The 16,080-nt window shown below is 53.2% G+C and overlaps 7 protein-coding genes across 7 annotated transcripts; 5 read left to right on the forward strand and 2 right to left on the reverse strand.

Moving 5' to 3' along the window:
- Positions 1 to 689: 689 nt before the first annotated feature.
- Positions 690 to 1,148, forward strand: VTN49DRAFT_5152 (uncharacterized protein; the record flags this gene model as incomplete). The annotated part of the gene is made up of 2 exons (XM_069413178.1): positions 690 to 927; positions 1,036 to 1,148. The coding sequence occupies 2 exons, from the start codon at positions 690 to 692 to the stop codon at positions 1,146 to 1,148; spliced, it is 351 nt and encodes a 116-aa protein (XP_069267071.1).
- Positions 1,149 to 3,932: 2,784 nt separating this feature from the next.
- VTN49DRAFT_5153 (uncharacterized protein) lies at positions 3,933 to 4,934 on the forward strand (the record flags this gene model as incomplete). Its single annotated transcript, XM_069413179.1, has 4 exons — positions 3,933 to 3,976; positions 4,031 to 4,150; positions 4,245 to 4,469; positions 4,532 to 4,934. The coding sequence occupies 4 exons, from the start codon at positions 3,933 to 3,935 to the stop codon at positions 4,932 to 4,934; spliced, it is 792 nt and encodes a 263-aa protein (XP_069267072.1).
- A 213-nt stretch (positions 4,935 to 5,147) lies between these two features.
- On the forward strand, positions 5,148 to 6,279 carry VTN49DRAFT_5154 (uncharacterized protein; the record flags this gene model as incomplete). The annotated part of the gene is made up of 3 exons (XM_069413180.1): positions 5,148 to 5,187; positions 5,244 to 5,595; positions 5,655 to 6,279. The coding sequence occupies 3 exons, from the start codon at positions 5,148 to 5,150 to the stop codon at positions 6,277 to 6,279; spliced, it is 1,017 nt and encodes a 338-aa protein (XP_069267073.1).
- A 518-nt stretch (positions 6,280 to 6,797) lies between these two features.
- On the forward strand, positions 6,798 to 8,822 carry VTN49DRAFT_5155 (uncharacterized protein; the record flags this gene model as incomplete). The annotated part of the gene is made up of 2 exons (XM_069413181.1): positions 6,798 to 6,845; positions 6,906 to 8,822. 2 exons carry the CDS (start codon positions 6,798 to 6,800, stop codon positions 8,820 to 8,822), a joined length of 1,965 nt encoding a protein of 654 aa, XP_069267074.1.
- Positions 8,823 to 9,155: 333 nt separating this feature from the next.
- On the forward strand, positions 9,156 to 10,572 carry VTN49DRAFT_5156 (uncharacterized protein; the record flags this gene model as incomplete). The annotated part of the gene is made up of 3 exons (XM_069413182.1): positions 9,156 to 9,258; positions 9,353 to 9,814; positions 9,872 to 10,572. The coding sequence occupies 3 exons, from the start codon at positions 9,156 to 9,158 to the stop codon at positions 10,570 to 10,572; spliced, it is 1,266 nt and encodes a 421-aa protein (XP_069267075.1).
- Positions 10,573 to 10,860: 288 nt separating this feature from the next.
- VTN49DRAFT_5157 (uncharacterized protein) lies at positions 10,861 to 13,347 on the reverse strand (the record flags this gene model as incomplete). The annotated part of the gene is made up of 3 exons (XM_069413183.1): positions 10,861 to 11,062; positions 11,128 to 13,008; positions 13,061 to 13,347. 3 exons carry the CDS (start codon positions 13,345 to 13,347, stop codon positions 10,861 to 10,863), a joined length of 2,370 nt encoding a protein of 789 aa, XP_069267076.1.
- Positions 13,348 to 13,655: 308 nt separating this feature from the next.
- Positions 13,656 to 15,228, reverse strand: VTN49DRAFT_5158 (uncharacterized protein; the record flags this gene model as incomplete). The annotated part of the gene is made up of 2 exons (XM_069413184.1): positions 13,656 to 14,340; positions 15,143 to 15,228. 2 exons carry the CDS (start codon positions 15,226 to 15,228, stop codon positions 13,656 to 13,658), a joined length of 771 nt encoding a protein of 256 aa, XP_069267077.1.
- Between the last annotated feature and the right edge of the window lie 852 nt (positions 15,229 to 16,080).

Here is a 16,080-nt window from a genome sequence, read left to right on the forward strand (position 1 = left end):
ACTACTTGATGGCGCTAATAATTTTTGCCATTCCAGTCAAGTATCACACTGTATTGCGTAGTGTAATATTACAATACAATACCTATCACCCTAGTGTTCGCCATACTCGAACAGCCCCGCCATACTCCGACAATCATCGTCGCTCTCTTCCAGCCCACTTCAAACCCCGCGCAAAGCTCCTTGTCGTGACTCGGACTATGATCGCCAGAAGTATTCACATTTTCCAGCTAAGTCATTCCGATCTCCATTTGGAATATCGGAACAGGATAGCATGAGTCTAATAATGCGCTAAGGTTTGCAATCACACCGCTTCTCCTGCCCGATCCATGCTGAATGGCTTTCGAAGCATAGCACAAAGTTCCTAAATTTGATGATCAGAAGGCTTCGACAAATGATCTCTTGCCACGTAACGTACCGTCAGCATCATGTCCGTTGTGCCATCAGCGAGGGGTTCAGAACGAAAGCACTTTTATCAAGACAACCAACCTGAAATTCTTACAGTTCTCACTCAGACTCATAAAACGACTTGGGCGGGAAGGACAAGTCCCTAGAATAGCTCTCCTACGAAGCCAGTAATTTCTCCCTCTGTCAGTCATCGTGTTTTGGAAAACCATGCTTTCAATAAAGTTAAACCAACTTGGAAACTGGATCTCTCCGACGACGCGAAGCGGAAAAGGCTTAAATTCTGCATGGCCCACCAACACTGGACCCTAGAAGACTGGAAGAATGTCATTTGGCCCGACGAAACGTCAGTTGTTCTCGGACACAGTCGAGCGGCCCAGCGTGTCTGGCGCGCAGTGGAGGAGGCAACGGATCCGACATGCGTACGTCGGCGCTGGAGAGGGTTACAAGAGTTCATATTTTGGGGTTGTTTCTCTTACGACAAAAAGGGCCCTTGTCATATTTACGTCCAAGAGCCAAACTCAGGTAAGAGACATGCAGGAGAAGTGATTGGAGAAATAAACAAAAAAAATTGAGGAAATAGCAAAGAATGAAACGAGTCATGAAGCAGGAAGAGCTCTCTAAGATGGACAGGTTCCAAGCACGAAAGAGGATGGCCGCCGACGTTCAAGTTCTCTCCAAAGAACGGAAAACTGGTCCGCAAGTCAAAGGGCGGTCTCGACTGGTGGAGATATCTGACAGACTGACAGCGGGATTTGTCAAAAAGACTCCTGATAAATGGCTGACCTTTTCTCCTAAAAAAGCTCTCCGGCCCAAGCTGATCCCATTCGCCAAGGAATGCAAGAAGGATCGCCCCGGCACGATTGTCCTAGAGGAAAACGCCCCGCGCACAGTCACTTTATCATGGGGAGGCATATGATTTCCATAAGTTCGGCGGCTACTTTGGCCCGGCAACTCACCAGATCTAAATATGATCGAACCGGCCTGAAACTGGCTCAAACGGCGGACCACTGCACGCGGCGCGCTAAAGAAGAGGGAAGATGCAATCCGGGCTTGGAAGCAAGCCTGGAAGGACCTGGATCAACGTACAATCCAGAAATGGATCGAGCGAATAGTCCGCCATATAGAAAAGGTGATTGTTAGAAGGCGGAAATGAGTATAAAGAAGGTAAGACGGGCGAGGACGAAAGGCCGACAAAAGGAAGGTACAAGAAGGGCGAGCTCTCCCAGAGAGTTTATTATGACGATTCCCGGGAGGGAGTGGGAGCGCAGATTGAAGAGGGCGGGGTCGGAGCAGGAGTTGGGAGAAGAAGATGGATTTGAGGATGTGGAGGCTGACGGCGGCGAGGAAGGGACGAGGAGGAGATGGAGTGGGCGGGGCTGATGAAGACAAAAGATGCATGACGGACTATTGTACGGTAGAAGTATCAACTGGATACATCGAGCGTCCTTCACTTTTTTTTAGTACCCTCTCCGTACAGAGTCTACGATCTCCTGCATGAGTGACTATATAGTGAGGGGAGAGTATTTAGTGGATAGAAATTTTGGATCTGCAGCCATTTACATACCTAGAGGTAGGTAGGTTTGTCGGACTATTGTTTGCCGGCGGTCAGCGAGCAGCTTTCTTGTCTCACAGAGACTGGACTACAAACTTTCTCAGGAAAATGTTTCGGAGGGAGTGACTGACCTAGGAGTGACACCTCGGGAACTACGAGATGTTTTCTCGGGAATCCGATAACTACTCATAAAGAAATCATTTCTATGAGCTGAAGGTGTTCCAGATCTCTCTGGCTGGTATCCGGCGAAATTCTGTTTTCGCCTGCCGCTTGGAAACGCAGGAGGAAGAGCGGAGCGGACGAGCGAGATCTATATTCCTTATCTCGGCAATTCCGAGGTCGAGCAGCCCATTCCTCAGGACTCTTGAGGCTGTCCCTTGGGAGGCGGAAAACCCGGACAGATAAAGCGGTTGCCCCTAAGGGCAGGAATCTCGGAATGTATGAGACTCGCTTGACGGGTCGGGGTCTCTGTCAAAGCAGAGCGAAGTCACGTGACAACACCTGCCCTAAATTCTGAGAGGAACAAGGGTCCATAAAAGATGCAAGTGATAAACAGGTAACAAAATGAATGTATGATGAAAGCCCATTGATAGTTATCGTGTTCGTTAAAGATTGCCGAAGATTCAATGCACAAGGTTATGGACCAGTGGGGGCTCCGTTCCACGTCACTGCGAGGCGTCAGATCTGACGGTTTTGCTGGGCTTCCAACGGCAGAATTGTTGGCACAAACGACTCAACATCCTCCCACTACTGGAGGACAACTTGTCCTTTGAACGTAATAGACGTTGCGTAACGAAACCGAATGTCTGCCACTGTTCCTACTTCTGTAGGCAACGTAACATATAAATGAAGGGTTCTACAACCTGGTTCGTCTGGAAGGATCCGAACCGCAATACGAACTTCATCTGGGCAGGTCGAGCCAGTAGCCACATTGACCGAGAACGAATATATTGATCCTCCAACGCATTGCAGTTATAGCATGACGACACATCGTTATCGAGTGGCTTTCAGTTATTGACTATTCTTATATGAATGTGAGCCACTTTGCTGGGGCGGACAGTCGGGGTCCACTTGGCGGTAATATGAGGATCATTGGCCTTGTCACACCCGTCGCAACGTCGCTTGTTGTCGCATGAATCGATCCTTTAATACTTTCTGCGTCAGCACGTTTGAGTATCAAATAGGGCGCTATAGAGGTACATCATTAATGATACGGTTATTGTATGGACACATAGGTAGGTTACGATTCTCACATGCTTCCTGTTCATTCTCTGGCGCAATCAAGAGCGAATCGGTCAGCGGCCTTTCCAAGGTCGGCATAATAGTATACGCGACTGCAATGGCCTCATGACGTTATTAATAGTACTCCGTACGGAGTAATCTGTGCTGATGGCCAAAAGTAGAACTTTGGTAAGACATTCAGGAGGGATGATACCATTGGCACCGATTCATTCTAGATAAATTAATATAGAATATAACAGGGACAGAAGACGACAGAATAAAGGTGATCCCAGTTCGTGAGTGGCAAAGGGCATCATGAAGAAGATTGAAAGTGTAAAGAGAGAAGGAGGAAGGAGGAAGGAGGGCCGTCTTTTTATGGACGGAATTTCAAATTTTCAGAATTAACTATTTGAAATTTGAAAATTGAAATTTGAAACATATTTTTTGCAGAGATGGTCCGCCGCGGCGCCAAGCTCAGCCTCAAAGTGAAGCGATTCCCGATTTGGACCGCTTTTTTGTGCTCCAAGCTCCAGCAATCTTCGCGCCCGGAGGCAGCTCTGCTTTTCTGATCGTTGAGCACTCCAGTGGAATCAATGTCGTTTACAGTTTAATTTTTCTTTTGGTTTAATTCTCTGCTGCAATTTCTCCAATCTTCGTCTACCAGATCTCCCACAGTTGACTATTGATATCAATTTGTCCCACGGTCGAAGCCGGCGTCGCGCATTGATCAAGATAGAAGTGTCGGAATTTCACAATGTGGCTCTATTCGATAATTCTGGAATATGTAGCTCCTTTACTGTAAGTCCGGTTGATTTGGGATGATCCGAACGCTAACGCGCACCGGTATCCCAGCCTAATAACGTCACCCATCACCTCGTACGCCGACCAGATCTATAGCATCCACCGCACGGGGAGCTCGACAGGGTTTTCGCTGGACATTCCCCTAATCATGCTTGTCGCGTCAATATTCAAGTGAGTTCTGTGCCCGGGCTTGTGGAACAACGGCCCCGAGTGTGGACGGTTCCTGAGTAATACTCCCGGGTCTTTGACCTTTGCGTCTTGATAGGGTCTTTTACTGGTTCGGCGCATACTATTCGGCCTCGCTGTTGCTGCAGGCCGTCAATATGATTCTGGTGCAGCTGCTGCTGCTCAAGGTGGCTTTGGCCAATCGACCAGCTCCCGGCGTCAAGGAAGGCATTGAGCATGTCCCGTTCAGCGGTCAAGGTGCGGACTCAGGACCCCTAAGATTTCGACGACCGTACGATTTTTGGCAGTGGAGAAGCGAGAAACCGTAAGTGCTTGCCTACGCTACTTGGTCATCTGTTCTCTCCCGTTAACCGGCTTGGTCTGTAGGTATTGGCTCTTCCTGTGCTACATGACGGCAACGCTGTTCGCGATCCACGTTTTCCTCCCAATTATCTCGCGCACAGAGGCCTACATCAACCTTCTCGGTACAGCAGGACTCACCGTCGAAGCGCTGCTGCCTCTGCCTCAGATAATCACCAACCAGCGCGCTCGCTCATGCCGCGGTTTCCGACTGTCTGTGATTGTTGCATGGCTGTTAGGCGATGCGATGAAGATTTACTATCTTTTCAGCACCAAAGATGTGGTTCCGCTGGGGTTCAAGATGTGCGCCACCTTTCAGTCCGTCTGCGACGCCTATCTGGGGGTGCAATACTGGATGTTTGAGCTTTTGCCACGGCGTCCCGTTCGCAGCGCGGAACGAGGAGCCGAAAAGGATATCCGATTAACCTGAATATAAATAGACACATAGCACGAGTATACGAGTATACAAAGCACTAGCGTAGCGATTTGAGTTGGTTGCATCATCCTGACTCCTGCTGTCCGGCACCCCACACATCCCCGCTTTGCCAGATTTTATCAAGGCCGGACTCAGAAGGCTGAGTACTGTAGAGATCTAAGACCGGGATATCATCCAATTGCTCGAATTCGGACAGCAGCAGCCACAATGACTTCCAAACCAAAGATTCGCATTGGCTACGTCCCTGGTAGCGTTGATCTCCCAACTCCAATGAGCGTGAGCCTATGGCTGACATGTGAAAAGAACACTACTTGACCCCCCTCCATCTCGCCGTGCAGCTGCCTCAAAAAGATGCTCTCCCTTTCGACATTGAAATTCGCCCATTTCCCGCCGGCACGGGACACATGATTACAGCCCTGCGAGGCGACGACATCGATATCGGCATCGGGCTGACGGAGGGCTGGATTGCGGGGTTGACTGGCAAGCAGCAGGTCGGTGAGGGGACCAGCGCCGGCAGCGAGGGAGGATACAAGGTTGTCGGACAGTGGGTTGAGACGCCGTTGCGATGGGCTATCGTAACAGGACGAGATCGAGGGGATTTGGAGGGAGTGGAGGATCTGAAGGGGAAGAGAGCAGGAGTTAGTCGCATTGGGAGGTAAGCCTACGAATTCCATTTCGCGCCGAAAATCTGGTTGATGCTGATGAAGGAATCAGTGGCTCACACATCATGTCCTTTGTCCTCTCTCAGCAACAAGGCTGGTCCCCTAACGACTTGGAGCCCGTGGTGCTCGGTCCCTTCCCGGCCCTCCGCGATGGTGTCAATGGCAGCGGCTCCTCGGCAAACCACGCAGGCGACCCAGCGCAGACCGCGCACGCCGCCGAGTTTTTCATGTGGGAGCACTTTACGACCAAACCGGAGTTTGACGACCGCACGGCTGAGCAGGCTGGAAAGCCCCGCCCGACCCTCAAAAAGATTGGTGAGATATTCACGCCATGGCCGTCCTGGCTCATCGCCGCGTCGACTACGACTTTCCCACAGCCCGATACTGACGACCGCCTCGGCGCCCTGTTCAACCTGCTGGATGCGGGTATCGCCGAGTTCAATGCCCAGCCGGACCGCGTCGTTGACTTGCTCGCGTCCGGGGCGTTTGGTTGCAAGTATGCGCGCGACGACGCCCGTGAATGGATGGAAACTGTTCGTTTCGTTCAAGGTGGCACCCGCGGACTTTCCCGCGACATCGTCGAGCAGACCGTTGCCGTCCTCAAAGTCGCCGGGGTCATCCCCTCGGACTTGCCGATGGACCGTGCGGTTGAATTGGTCACTGGCATTCCTCGGTAGGCGTCGTAGGCTTTTCTCCCATGCTACCGTCGACTCTTGTACAGTACTCTATGGGGGGTTCTGCCATTTGCCATTAATTCCGTAGTTTATTTAACCGTCGTTAGATAGGGCCCATGCAAAAAAAAATACCATAGCTGCTTCTACGACTTGAATAGCGTTGCGAACTGCTTGTTCCGACCACAATTGCCATAACCTCCCTAAATACCTATTTTATCCTATCAGTAGTTGATATCAGCAACCAAAAGGACCGGTCGACACTGTCAGTAAGTCATGATGTTAATTGGCTGTACGGAGTTTTAAAATTTGATGTCTACAGTTCCATCTTCATCGCTCTGGGAGCCAAGATCACGAGAATAGGATGGGCAGCTTCGACGAGTTTCCTTACAGCAATTCTGCTTCACCCCGCCGACACTAGACTACACTGAAGCCCCACTCAGCAGCAACTGTCATTGAGACAGAGGACTCTGCATGATGAGTTAAAGAATAAAGCACTGGCAAAAGTGCCAGACAAATCGCAAATGGCGAACGCTGATACTCAAGATCTACGCCCGCCATGTCTCTCTACGGTGAGCCTAACTCTTTCACCTGAATCGCAAAAAGAAGCGCGTCTAACACGCGTCATCCAGATCCTCACGGACGATAACATTCTCCAACCCAACCCTGAACAACTGGAAGAGGCCACAAAAAAATGTCGCGAGTACTGGTACCGACTCACAGGGGCCGCAATCCGTCATCACCGCGACGGAGTTCCTCCGGAATGGACCGATCCGCGCCATATGCTTTGGCGAGCGCCCGCAATCCGCGGACCCCTTCGAAAGTTCCCGTCTGGCACCTCTAAGAGGAAAACATTGTCGGCGAAGGCATTTTCGACTTGGCGATTGAACGATGGGGGCGCAGATTGTGAGGTTAGCGAAAAAGAGAGAAAGGTTAAGGCCATCCTGCACTTGGGAATCCAGGCGCCACCGACGTGCACGTTTACCGGCGATAGTTTCCGCCAATGGATAGGTACAACGGGAGAAGCCAAGGATGCTCCCAACTACCTGGGCATTTTGGCTTTGGGATGGTCGTATATTCTCTCTGCGCGCTTGGTCGAGATACAAGGAAAAGGTGCTGTGATTTCATACACTAATTCAAAGGCTATACAATGTGACGAGGCCGAGTCTGGGAGCGTTCCGGATGTAATAGTCGACATTGGGAACGCCAATGCCGATGTTGCGCGTTGGTGGTCTGCAATCTTGGCTCGTGGAGGAGGTTGGAAAGCGATCATCGAGAAAAATAAAGATGGAGAGTTCCTAGCTCCCTGGTCGATATCTATCGACGAAAAGCATTCCTTTGGTGTCAAATGGCAGGGAAATGATCCATTACCGGACGCGGCGCCCCTGTCATCCGATAGAGCGTTTGAAGTCCTTGCGGAATTCTCATTGCTACACAACCTGGGCAGCCAATTTCTTGTTGCTTTCGCAGCGGCTCTGACTTTCCCCACGCACAAACACCATAAAACAGAGGTCCGGCTACCTCTTCCAACACAAACTGGACAGAAAAGCTCCACAGCCACGTCTGGGAGTGTTCCATCACAGTGGGCCATGGTAAAGGAACATCTCCCCAACTATATTAGCCTAAGTTGCTGCCCGGAACTCATCATGTCAACCTTGTGTGGAATGTTCTGGGAACCTGACGTGCCTTGCAACCTAGTCAGTCCATGGCTACACCCAATTCTGAGTGAGGTGCGAGATGCAGAGACAATAGCGGCCAAACCAGGATCATATCATGAGATCCTTGGTATCATTTGCGGCTTTCGCCGACCACAAATTTGCTCCCTTTGGCTGGGAGCGGTCATCAGCGGATTAACCCCCAAGATTCTTCGCCTTGTGGAACGTGGCAAACCACCTCTCAATCTGCTGGCATTCCCATGGACAGGCTGTCCTCAAACATTTATGGACACTCCTGGATCAGGGCCGTATGTCCATGGTGATGCCTCCGGTGACAAGGTCGAGAGAGCGGATGTGTGGCGTCTATTACACGTTCTACCCCTGGAAGAAGACGATTATGGCTACCATAACAGACCAACCACTCCTTGGGCGCCATTCGGCAAAACTAAGAAGGAGTACTGCTCTCTCAATGTTTACTGTCATCTAGGCTGCCAGAGGCATCACTTGGAATATCAACACTGGAACTGGAAATTAGATGACGGTTCGGTGATTGAAGACCCAGGCCTCGCAAATACAAGTTCTGCAAATGCTCCGGTGCCTCCGTTGCCAGAAGAATCACTGCCTGAGATTCCCCAAAAGCCAGTCGACCAAAAAGCATCCCAAGATGCTTCTCAGGATATATTCGGCTGGTTCGTCAATGGTGGTGAGGGATCTCCCCCGGAGGCACTCTATAAAGATGCATGGATCAAGATTAGAAAGGGTGACGAAGACAACGACGAGATGGACTTGGACGAAAGGGAGATTGCTACTGACAGTGCTCCAAAGAAGAAGAAAAAGCAACGGGTCAACCAACTTGAATTGGACGAGTGGCTGGATACGCTTTCCGATGGCTAGGGCAGCAGATTATGAATACATAGATTATCTATCCGTAATACGAACGGTGCGAATTCTCGCCTAAACTGGATCTGGTATAGTGTGTTCTATTTAACCAATTACAGCTATCAATTTGTTAGCCTCTCCATTCTGTCGGTATTCTTGGCACGGCATTCCTTATCGATCCGGGTTTCTCCGCATGCGGGGTCCTGCTGACTAATTGCCATCACGACATTATTGTTTTCGTCAAGAGGGAATCCTCATGGCCAGCTGTACCTGTCCACAAGCCGAGGGTGTTCCTTGGTCGGTCTGTGATAGAGTTTTAGAACATAAACTGTGCAGTTTCCCGCGAGCATGTCCTCGGCTTCGGAGCCCCAGTTGCCCAATCCCGCGCATCTAGATGCCGACTCGATGCTGGCTCGAAGATTCGGCAAAGAGACCGTTAACTACTTTGGAGGTGAGTTCAATTCCTCCAGGACTTTGATCCAATCCCATACAAAGAAGAAGAATAAGAAAGAGAAAAACCGGTTGACTACGAAATCTCTTCGCAGGATCCCCGTTGAATCGCCTATCATTCCTCCGTTCCGACCACTCGTTCCTCTCCGCCGCCGTTAAGCACCCTTCCACGCGCTTCGTACTGTTTCGGGACCTGGCGCCGCTGATCACGCCTGCGCGGCGGCTATATTTGGCGAAGCACGCGGAAGTCGAGGCGCTGGTGCCGTCGACCGCGTTCGATAAAAGCGAAGAAGAGGCTATCCGGGAGTATGACTCGCGGGTCACACGGCCGGATCTGATCTTCCTGGGTGTTGATGAGCGTGCCGCACCTGACGCAGCTGAGGAGCCGCTGCTAGAATGGAAAGCGTATCGAGGTCGGCCGTTTTTCGCGCTAGATGTGAGCGAGCGTGGGGACAAAACGCAGCGGACACGGGCGGCGGAGTTGGTTAAGAAGCTGGAAGCGCAGGGCGTGACCCCGTGGCTATCGAGACACCATACGGATTTTTCACCGGATGAAGGTCGGTAGTTTCCTCCTTCTCGCTCGGTGATTCTCCCAAGTAACAATCCTCATGCAGCCGCCATCTTCGCCCAAGGCCGAGCGCTCCTCGACTGGAACCGACGCAACACCTTCTGCGGGACCTGCGGACATCCAACACTAGCAGTCAACGGAGGCACGAAGCGGGCCTGCCCGCCGACCGACGCGGCGCTCGCTGCACAGGGCAAGTCCCCAGAACGCCCTCCCTGCTCAACCCGCACGACTCTCTCCAACCTCTCCTTCCCGCGCACCGACCCAACAATCATCGTCGCGACGCTTTCCGCCGACGGCCAGCGCGTGCTCCTCGGCCGCAACCGCCGCTTTCCACCGCACTGGTACTCAACGCTAGCGGGCTTCGTCGAGCCCGGCGAGTCTGTCGAAGATGCTGTCCGCCGCGAGGTCTGGGAAGAAGCCGGTGTCGGGCTTGGGCGTGTTGTCATCCATTCCTCCCAGCCCTGGCCCTACCCGGCGAACCTGATGATCGGTGCCATCGCACAGGTCGCTGACCCGGCCCTCGAGCGCATCTCGCTCGAACATGACCCGGAGCTGGAGGATGCGCGGTGGTTCCCCGTCGAGGAGGTGCGCAAGGCGCTCGTCACAGGGACTAGTGCACTGGGAGAGAAGCCCGGCCCGGATTATGTCGAGGGGTCGCTGCGGTTGCCGCCGGCGACGGCTATTGCGCATCAGTTGATCAAGGCCGCTGTTAGTGGTGAGTATACTAGCGACAAGGGGAAGATATAAACCCCCCTTTATATCGCCGAATCCGTTCATGTATATACTCGGCAGATAGAGATTGATCATCGATAATTAAAGACGTAAAGTCTTCGGCATAGACTATTATGGTCTTCATATTTTTTTTTTTATTTATTTTATATTGAGCATGCCCCGTCATGGTTCAATATCCACATGGCCCCCTCTCACAGCCGTCATCCAAACCCATGCATGCATGCAAAAGATCCTTATCCAATAATGGCTCATGCACATGTAAATTCATTGCGTGATGTTTTAAATTCAATACACTCAAGGCCTTCATGCACCCAGTCCGGAAGTTCCGTGTTCGCGCTCTGGCCGCATCCGCTTCGACTCCCGCTCGCCGGTGTCCTGCGGATCCGGCCCGCCCGCCATGCTGGCCTTTCGTTTCTCCTTTTCGCGTTCGCGCCGCTCGCGCTCGCGTTCTTTGCGCAGGGCCTTCGACTCGAACTCGTGCCAGTCGCCTTCAATGTTCTCGAGCCTGTCGCATTGTTAGTTTTCCCTCGTGCTAGGTAACAGAAATGGGAAACTGCAGGAATAACTGACTCTATCGGCTGCTGCGGCGCCGGCTCCTCCGTCGTAAAGTAGGCATGCGACAGCACCTCCTCCGCTGACGGACGTTTCGCCGGGTCGTAGCGGAACATCTGTGCCACGAGGTCGAGTGCTGCCGGGCTGAGCACGGCCCGGTACGTGTCCTCGAATATTCGCTTCCGCCGCTCTGTTGGACCCAGAAAATCGAACCAGGGCATATCCACAATATTCGGCCAGTCGGCTCGCGTGGGCGTTCCTAGGACATTGTACAATTTCTCCACCTGGCTGATCTCGCCCCCGTCACCGGGAAAGACTGCCTTCTTGGTGAACATCTCCATGAACACGCACGCAGCGCTCCACACATCCACCGCCGGCCCGTACTGAGTGTCACCGAGCAGGAGCTCAGGTGGCCGGTACCAGATGGTGATCACCCGGTTCGTGTAGTCCAGTTGCCGGCTCTTGGAGAAAAATCGGGCCAAACCAAAGTCCGCAAACTTCAGCAAACCCTGATTGCTAATCAAGATATTAGCGGCTTTGATGTCCCGATGAAGAACCCCTCGGTGGTGCAGATATTGTAGGCCCTCAAACATTTGCCGGGCAAGATCCTTTTTATGCGCGGCGGTCAGCGTGAAACTCGGGTGGTTGATCAGGCCCGTCAAATCGTGTGACAGATATTCGAAAACCATGAAGCACTCGTTCTTCTCCACCATTACTTCCAGCAAGCTAACCACGTGGCGGTTTCGCAAGTGCTGTAGCAACTTAATTTCTCGCACCGCCGTTACCGGGAATCCGTCCTTCTCACCCTCCATGCGTATCCTCTTCAGAGCTACCTTTCTTTGTGTGTACACGTGGACCGCTTTAAACACCTTGCCGTACGTGCCCGCACCAATGACGGATTCATTTCCAGGCTTTCGGTAGTACACCGAGTCCGATGTCCGATATTCTTCCGGCAACACCGGTCGTGGCTTGATGCGCTGTGCGATTCTTGGCTTCCGGTCCTCGAGAGAACGGTTCTCAGGAGAACGTTCCCGCGGGCGATCAAATCTGGAATCTGGGCGATGGCGAGAGTCGCGCCGCAGCTCATCAGGCCGCCCATCGAAACGACGCTCGTCCCTGTGCCCGTCCCGCGAATCTCTGTCCCTAAAGTCTCTTCGATCATCTCGGCGCCGATCTCGCCGGTCCCGGTCCAAATCTCTGCGGCCTGGTCGAAACTCAGGTTTGAACCGAGGTGGCGGTCCCGGTGGCCCCGCTGGCCCCGGTGGTGGTCGACGAGGAGGGGGTTCCACTACTGCTTTTGGCGGTGGTTCACGCGCTTGCATGCGTTGCGCAAGGTCAGGCACCGGCTTGGGGACTGGTGGTGGTGCTGGCTTGCTCTTGAAGGCAAAGCTGAACTTGCCTCCTTCCTTGACGGGAGCCGACGAAGTAGGCGTCGACGCCATCGTAGTTGTAGCAGTCGCCGCGGTGGTCGCCTCTGGAGCAGGTGGCCGGGTAGCAGGAGGAGGAGGCATCTCCTGATCACGATCATTATCAGGTATTGACCGCGACGGCTGCCTCTCTGGTGATTGATCTGCCGCGGGCCGAGTCGGCGGTTGGTCGTCTCCATCGATGCCAGGCGTTCGCTTCCCACTCGATTGATGGGGTTGATCATCCGGCGTACTTGGTCTCGACTGCGTCGACTTCGGTGGACCTGTGGAGCTTTGTGACAGTCCACGATTGCGCGCGCCTGGAGCAGTCCATTGCAAATTGCTGAAGTGTCCTCTGCCACGTGGTGGCCCACCAAAACCTCCCCGGCCACCGCGGTAGCCTCCACCACGCGGTGGACCTGCATAGCTCTGCGAACCGTGGTGCGGTCCAGAAAAAGGAGGACCTGCGTGTCGGTAAGGCGGGGAGCGACCGCTGGAATCGATGTCAGTGGCCTCACATTTTTGCGATCTGATTTGTTACTTACCCACGCTGCGGAATCCTACCACCTCGCGTATTGGAATATGGCGACCCGGGTCGAGAGGATCCGTGATGAGGGTTCGCTGGGCTCCCAAACTGGGAAGCGGAGTATGGCTGACTATGTGTGCCGGATCGAGGGATATTTCTTTGTAGACTTGATTCGTCTCCTTTTCGCATGTCACGACTTGGATACGGCTCTGAGGGCCGATGGTCGCCGACCCAGGAGTCACTTTCTGCCTCGAAGCTCGAAATTGGCCGGGGGGGAGACGATGTTTGTAGGGTGGTACTCGCCATTGACGAAATCGGCTTTGCAGATTCCATAGTAGAACCGGATTCACGATGCGGAGGGGGGGATCTGGAGCGTAGAGACTGACGAGAAGGCCCGCGAGGTTCGCTGTCAAGCTCCCGACTTGGCGACCGTCTAAAACGCCGAAAGTGACCCCTTGAGAAATCACTGGGTGAAGGAGAGTCTCGTGATCTGGGATGATGATAAAATGGCACGTCGTCGCTCGCTTTGAACGATTTATCAACACTGGAATCTGTAAAGGACCGATCACCCCGGCGCCTGGACGCAGAGGATTCTCGATCCCCGCCGCGGCTACTTAGTGATGACCGATGGTGCGAATAGTCTCGATGATCAGGAGGGTAATCGCGGTGGAATGGGCGAGAAGAAGGGCTCCGAGTCCTTCGACGTTTTGGTGGATGTAGCGGCTCTTCTTCCCGTCGCGGAGATCGTCGAAAACCGGGCTCTGCTGGCGGGGATGATAGCACGTCCCTATCGTTGGGATCGGTACGCAACGAAGACACGGATGGCCTCCGATAGTCAGAAGAGTATCTTCCTGCACTGGGTGCACCGTACTCTTGACTCGCAACGGAGGAACGGCGCTCGTCCGAGGCTCTGTGAGCAGGCGGAGGGCTAGTCTGTGGGGATCGAAACCGGAAGTCTTGTCTGGTGCTCGGCTTCGAGTGACGAGGCTCTTTGTCAAAAGGTCGGGGCCTGCCGGATTCACGGTCCCAGCCTCGCTCGCGACCTGAGAAATATGAATTGCGAGGCCGCTCAGCACCCCGACCCTCAGCTGTTCTCCACTTATCTCTTGCGAGGGGGCTGCCTGGAGATCCGGCCATGTAACCTCCTCCAAAAGCCAGGTAGCATGTGCTGGATGAATAACACGCTCTAGACCGGGAGAACTCGTCGGGTGGCGGTGGAGTAGTGTGCGTGCAGTCACGCCGTCATCGGGGCAGAACGTGTCCGGCAAAAGGAAAACAAGGGGCGACGTCAAAGGATATCTATGAATTTTTGCCTCTGGCCGAAATTCCCTTTGCCATTCGGCTGGGCTTGGGGTGCTGGTCCGCTCGACTTTGATGCAGGATTAGCGCTCACAATGGTCGGGGCATATTTATTCCGACCCGGTCTTGGCGTCCTGTCACGGTTCCTGAGGCATCAATCCGGCACAGAGGCTTGAGGACACTGTCAGGCTGTGGTTGACCACATGAGATACCGCGGGGGGTGGCATACGTTCGTAGAGGATGGGGAGATACGCACCTCTCTCACATCCAGCGCAGACATACAACGCAAAACTTGTCCACCGTCCAGGGGACTTTCTTACAGTGACAGCTCAATGCAGCTGCCTCAGGGGTAGGCTTCTACCGCCGTCTCAGAAAACTCTACGCGCTGCGATAAAGGGGAAGGAAATACCAGCATCGCACACGATGCTCCAAAGGCGGGGAGGCCTGTGCTGCTGTATCCGTCATTGCCGCAATGAACCCGGTACGGAGTGCCCTTCATCCCAGTGGAGATGCCACTCGACCAACCCTGCCCATCTTTTCCTCGATTTTTGGCCATAGTAATGTCGACATCTGGTAGCTGATCGATCATTTCGTCCCTGAGATTGAGTCCGGGATGAATCGAATGTCCGTGATGGGTAGTATCCAGCCGCACACGTCGGCATGTATCCTGAATCCCAAGTTCGCGATGTGCTATCTACGGAAGGCGAATTCAGAGAAGAGACACTTTGAGTCGGCATCCGTAGCGTCAGTTATCATGTAAGGCCCGATGTCATGGTCGAGCTATGGTCTGTTGATGGCAGACCTTTCCCGCTCAAACCCGTCATTGATGATGGGGGCGACGATGAAGTACGTGAGGAACTTCGAAATGCGGCATGTGTATTGCCGCATAGGCGAGTATGTCGGCCACAGTCTCCAACAAGTGCACCGATAATCACCGCGAGGCATCACAGGAGACGCACATGTCGACACCGGCCACCCAGCAAACAAAAAAACAAAACGCCGTCGACAGTGGCTGAATGATGGTGTTTACTGCTGCAGCACTGAACCGGACAGCACAAGGGCTCTCCGACCAACTTATCTGTCGCACAATGCTGCGATGGCCGGAGTCTCAAATCAAGGAATATCGTAACCACCCAGCTCATGACCATCACACCTCCGCGACAAAAGTCGCCAGACAGGACAATCAAACCAAAGAACAATAACAACAATCCTAGGATGCTGACAGAACGCAGCGAAAGCTTGAAACCAGCGAGACCAACTGGCCACAGCTGGCCAAGACCGGGGCTACAGGCATGCTGCCAGGACCAAGCACCAACTCCGCGATTCAGGTCAAGGAGTACTGAATCCTTGATAAAAAGCATCAGGAATCGTCATGGAAGATGAGTAACTCATCACAATATATGAGTGATGCCACCCAAGCGTGTGGATCAAGTACATGAGTGTTGGCTGCGTTGCATCGCCGACCGGCACCTGCTGGATGCGCCGTCGTTGAAAAAAGGACCGCTAAGCGACGTCCTCGACGGAGGTGCATCGCTGAAGAGTCAGTAGTCGGATAATAGTCGATACGCGACGGGCTTTCGGGGATACAGATGAAGGGAGGCTGAGGAGAGGGAATTTCAGGTTGGTGTCGCTGAGGCCTTGGGCGACGTCCTTGGCTTGGCGGTCATGTGAGGTTTCTGCCTCAGGCCGCAGTGAGCCTCTCAGAACGGTGTCTTCACTAGATAATCATAAGTTCTGCCC

The sequence above is a fragment of the Thermomyces lanuginosus genome, assembly GCF_041956635.1.
Source record: "Thermomyces lanuginosus strain ATCC 200065 unplaced genomic scaffold VTN49scaffold_32, whole genome shotgun sequence".
NCBI classification, from domain to species: domain Eukaryota; kingdom Fungi; phylum Ascomycota; class Eurotiomycetes; order Eurotiales; family Trichocomaceae; genus Thermomyces; species Thermomyces lanuginosus.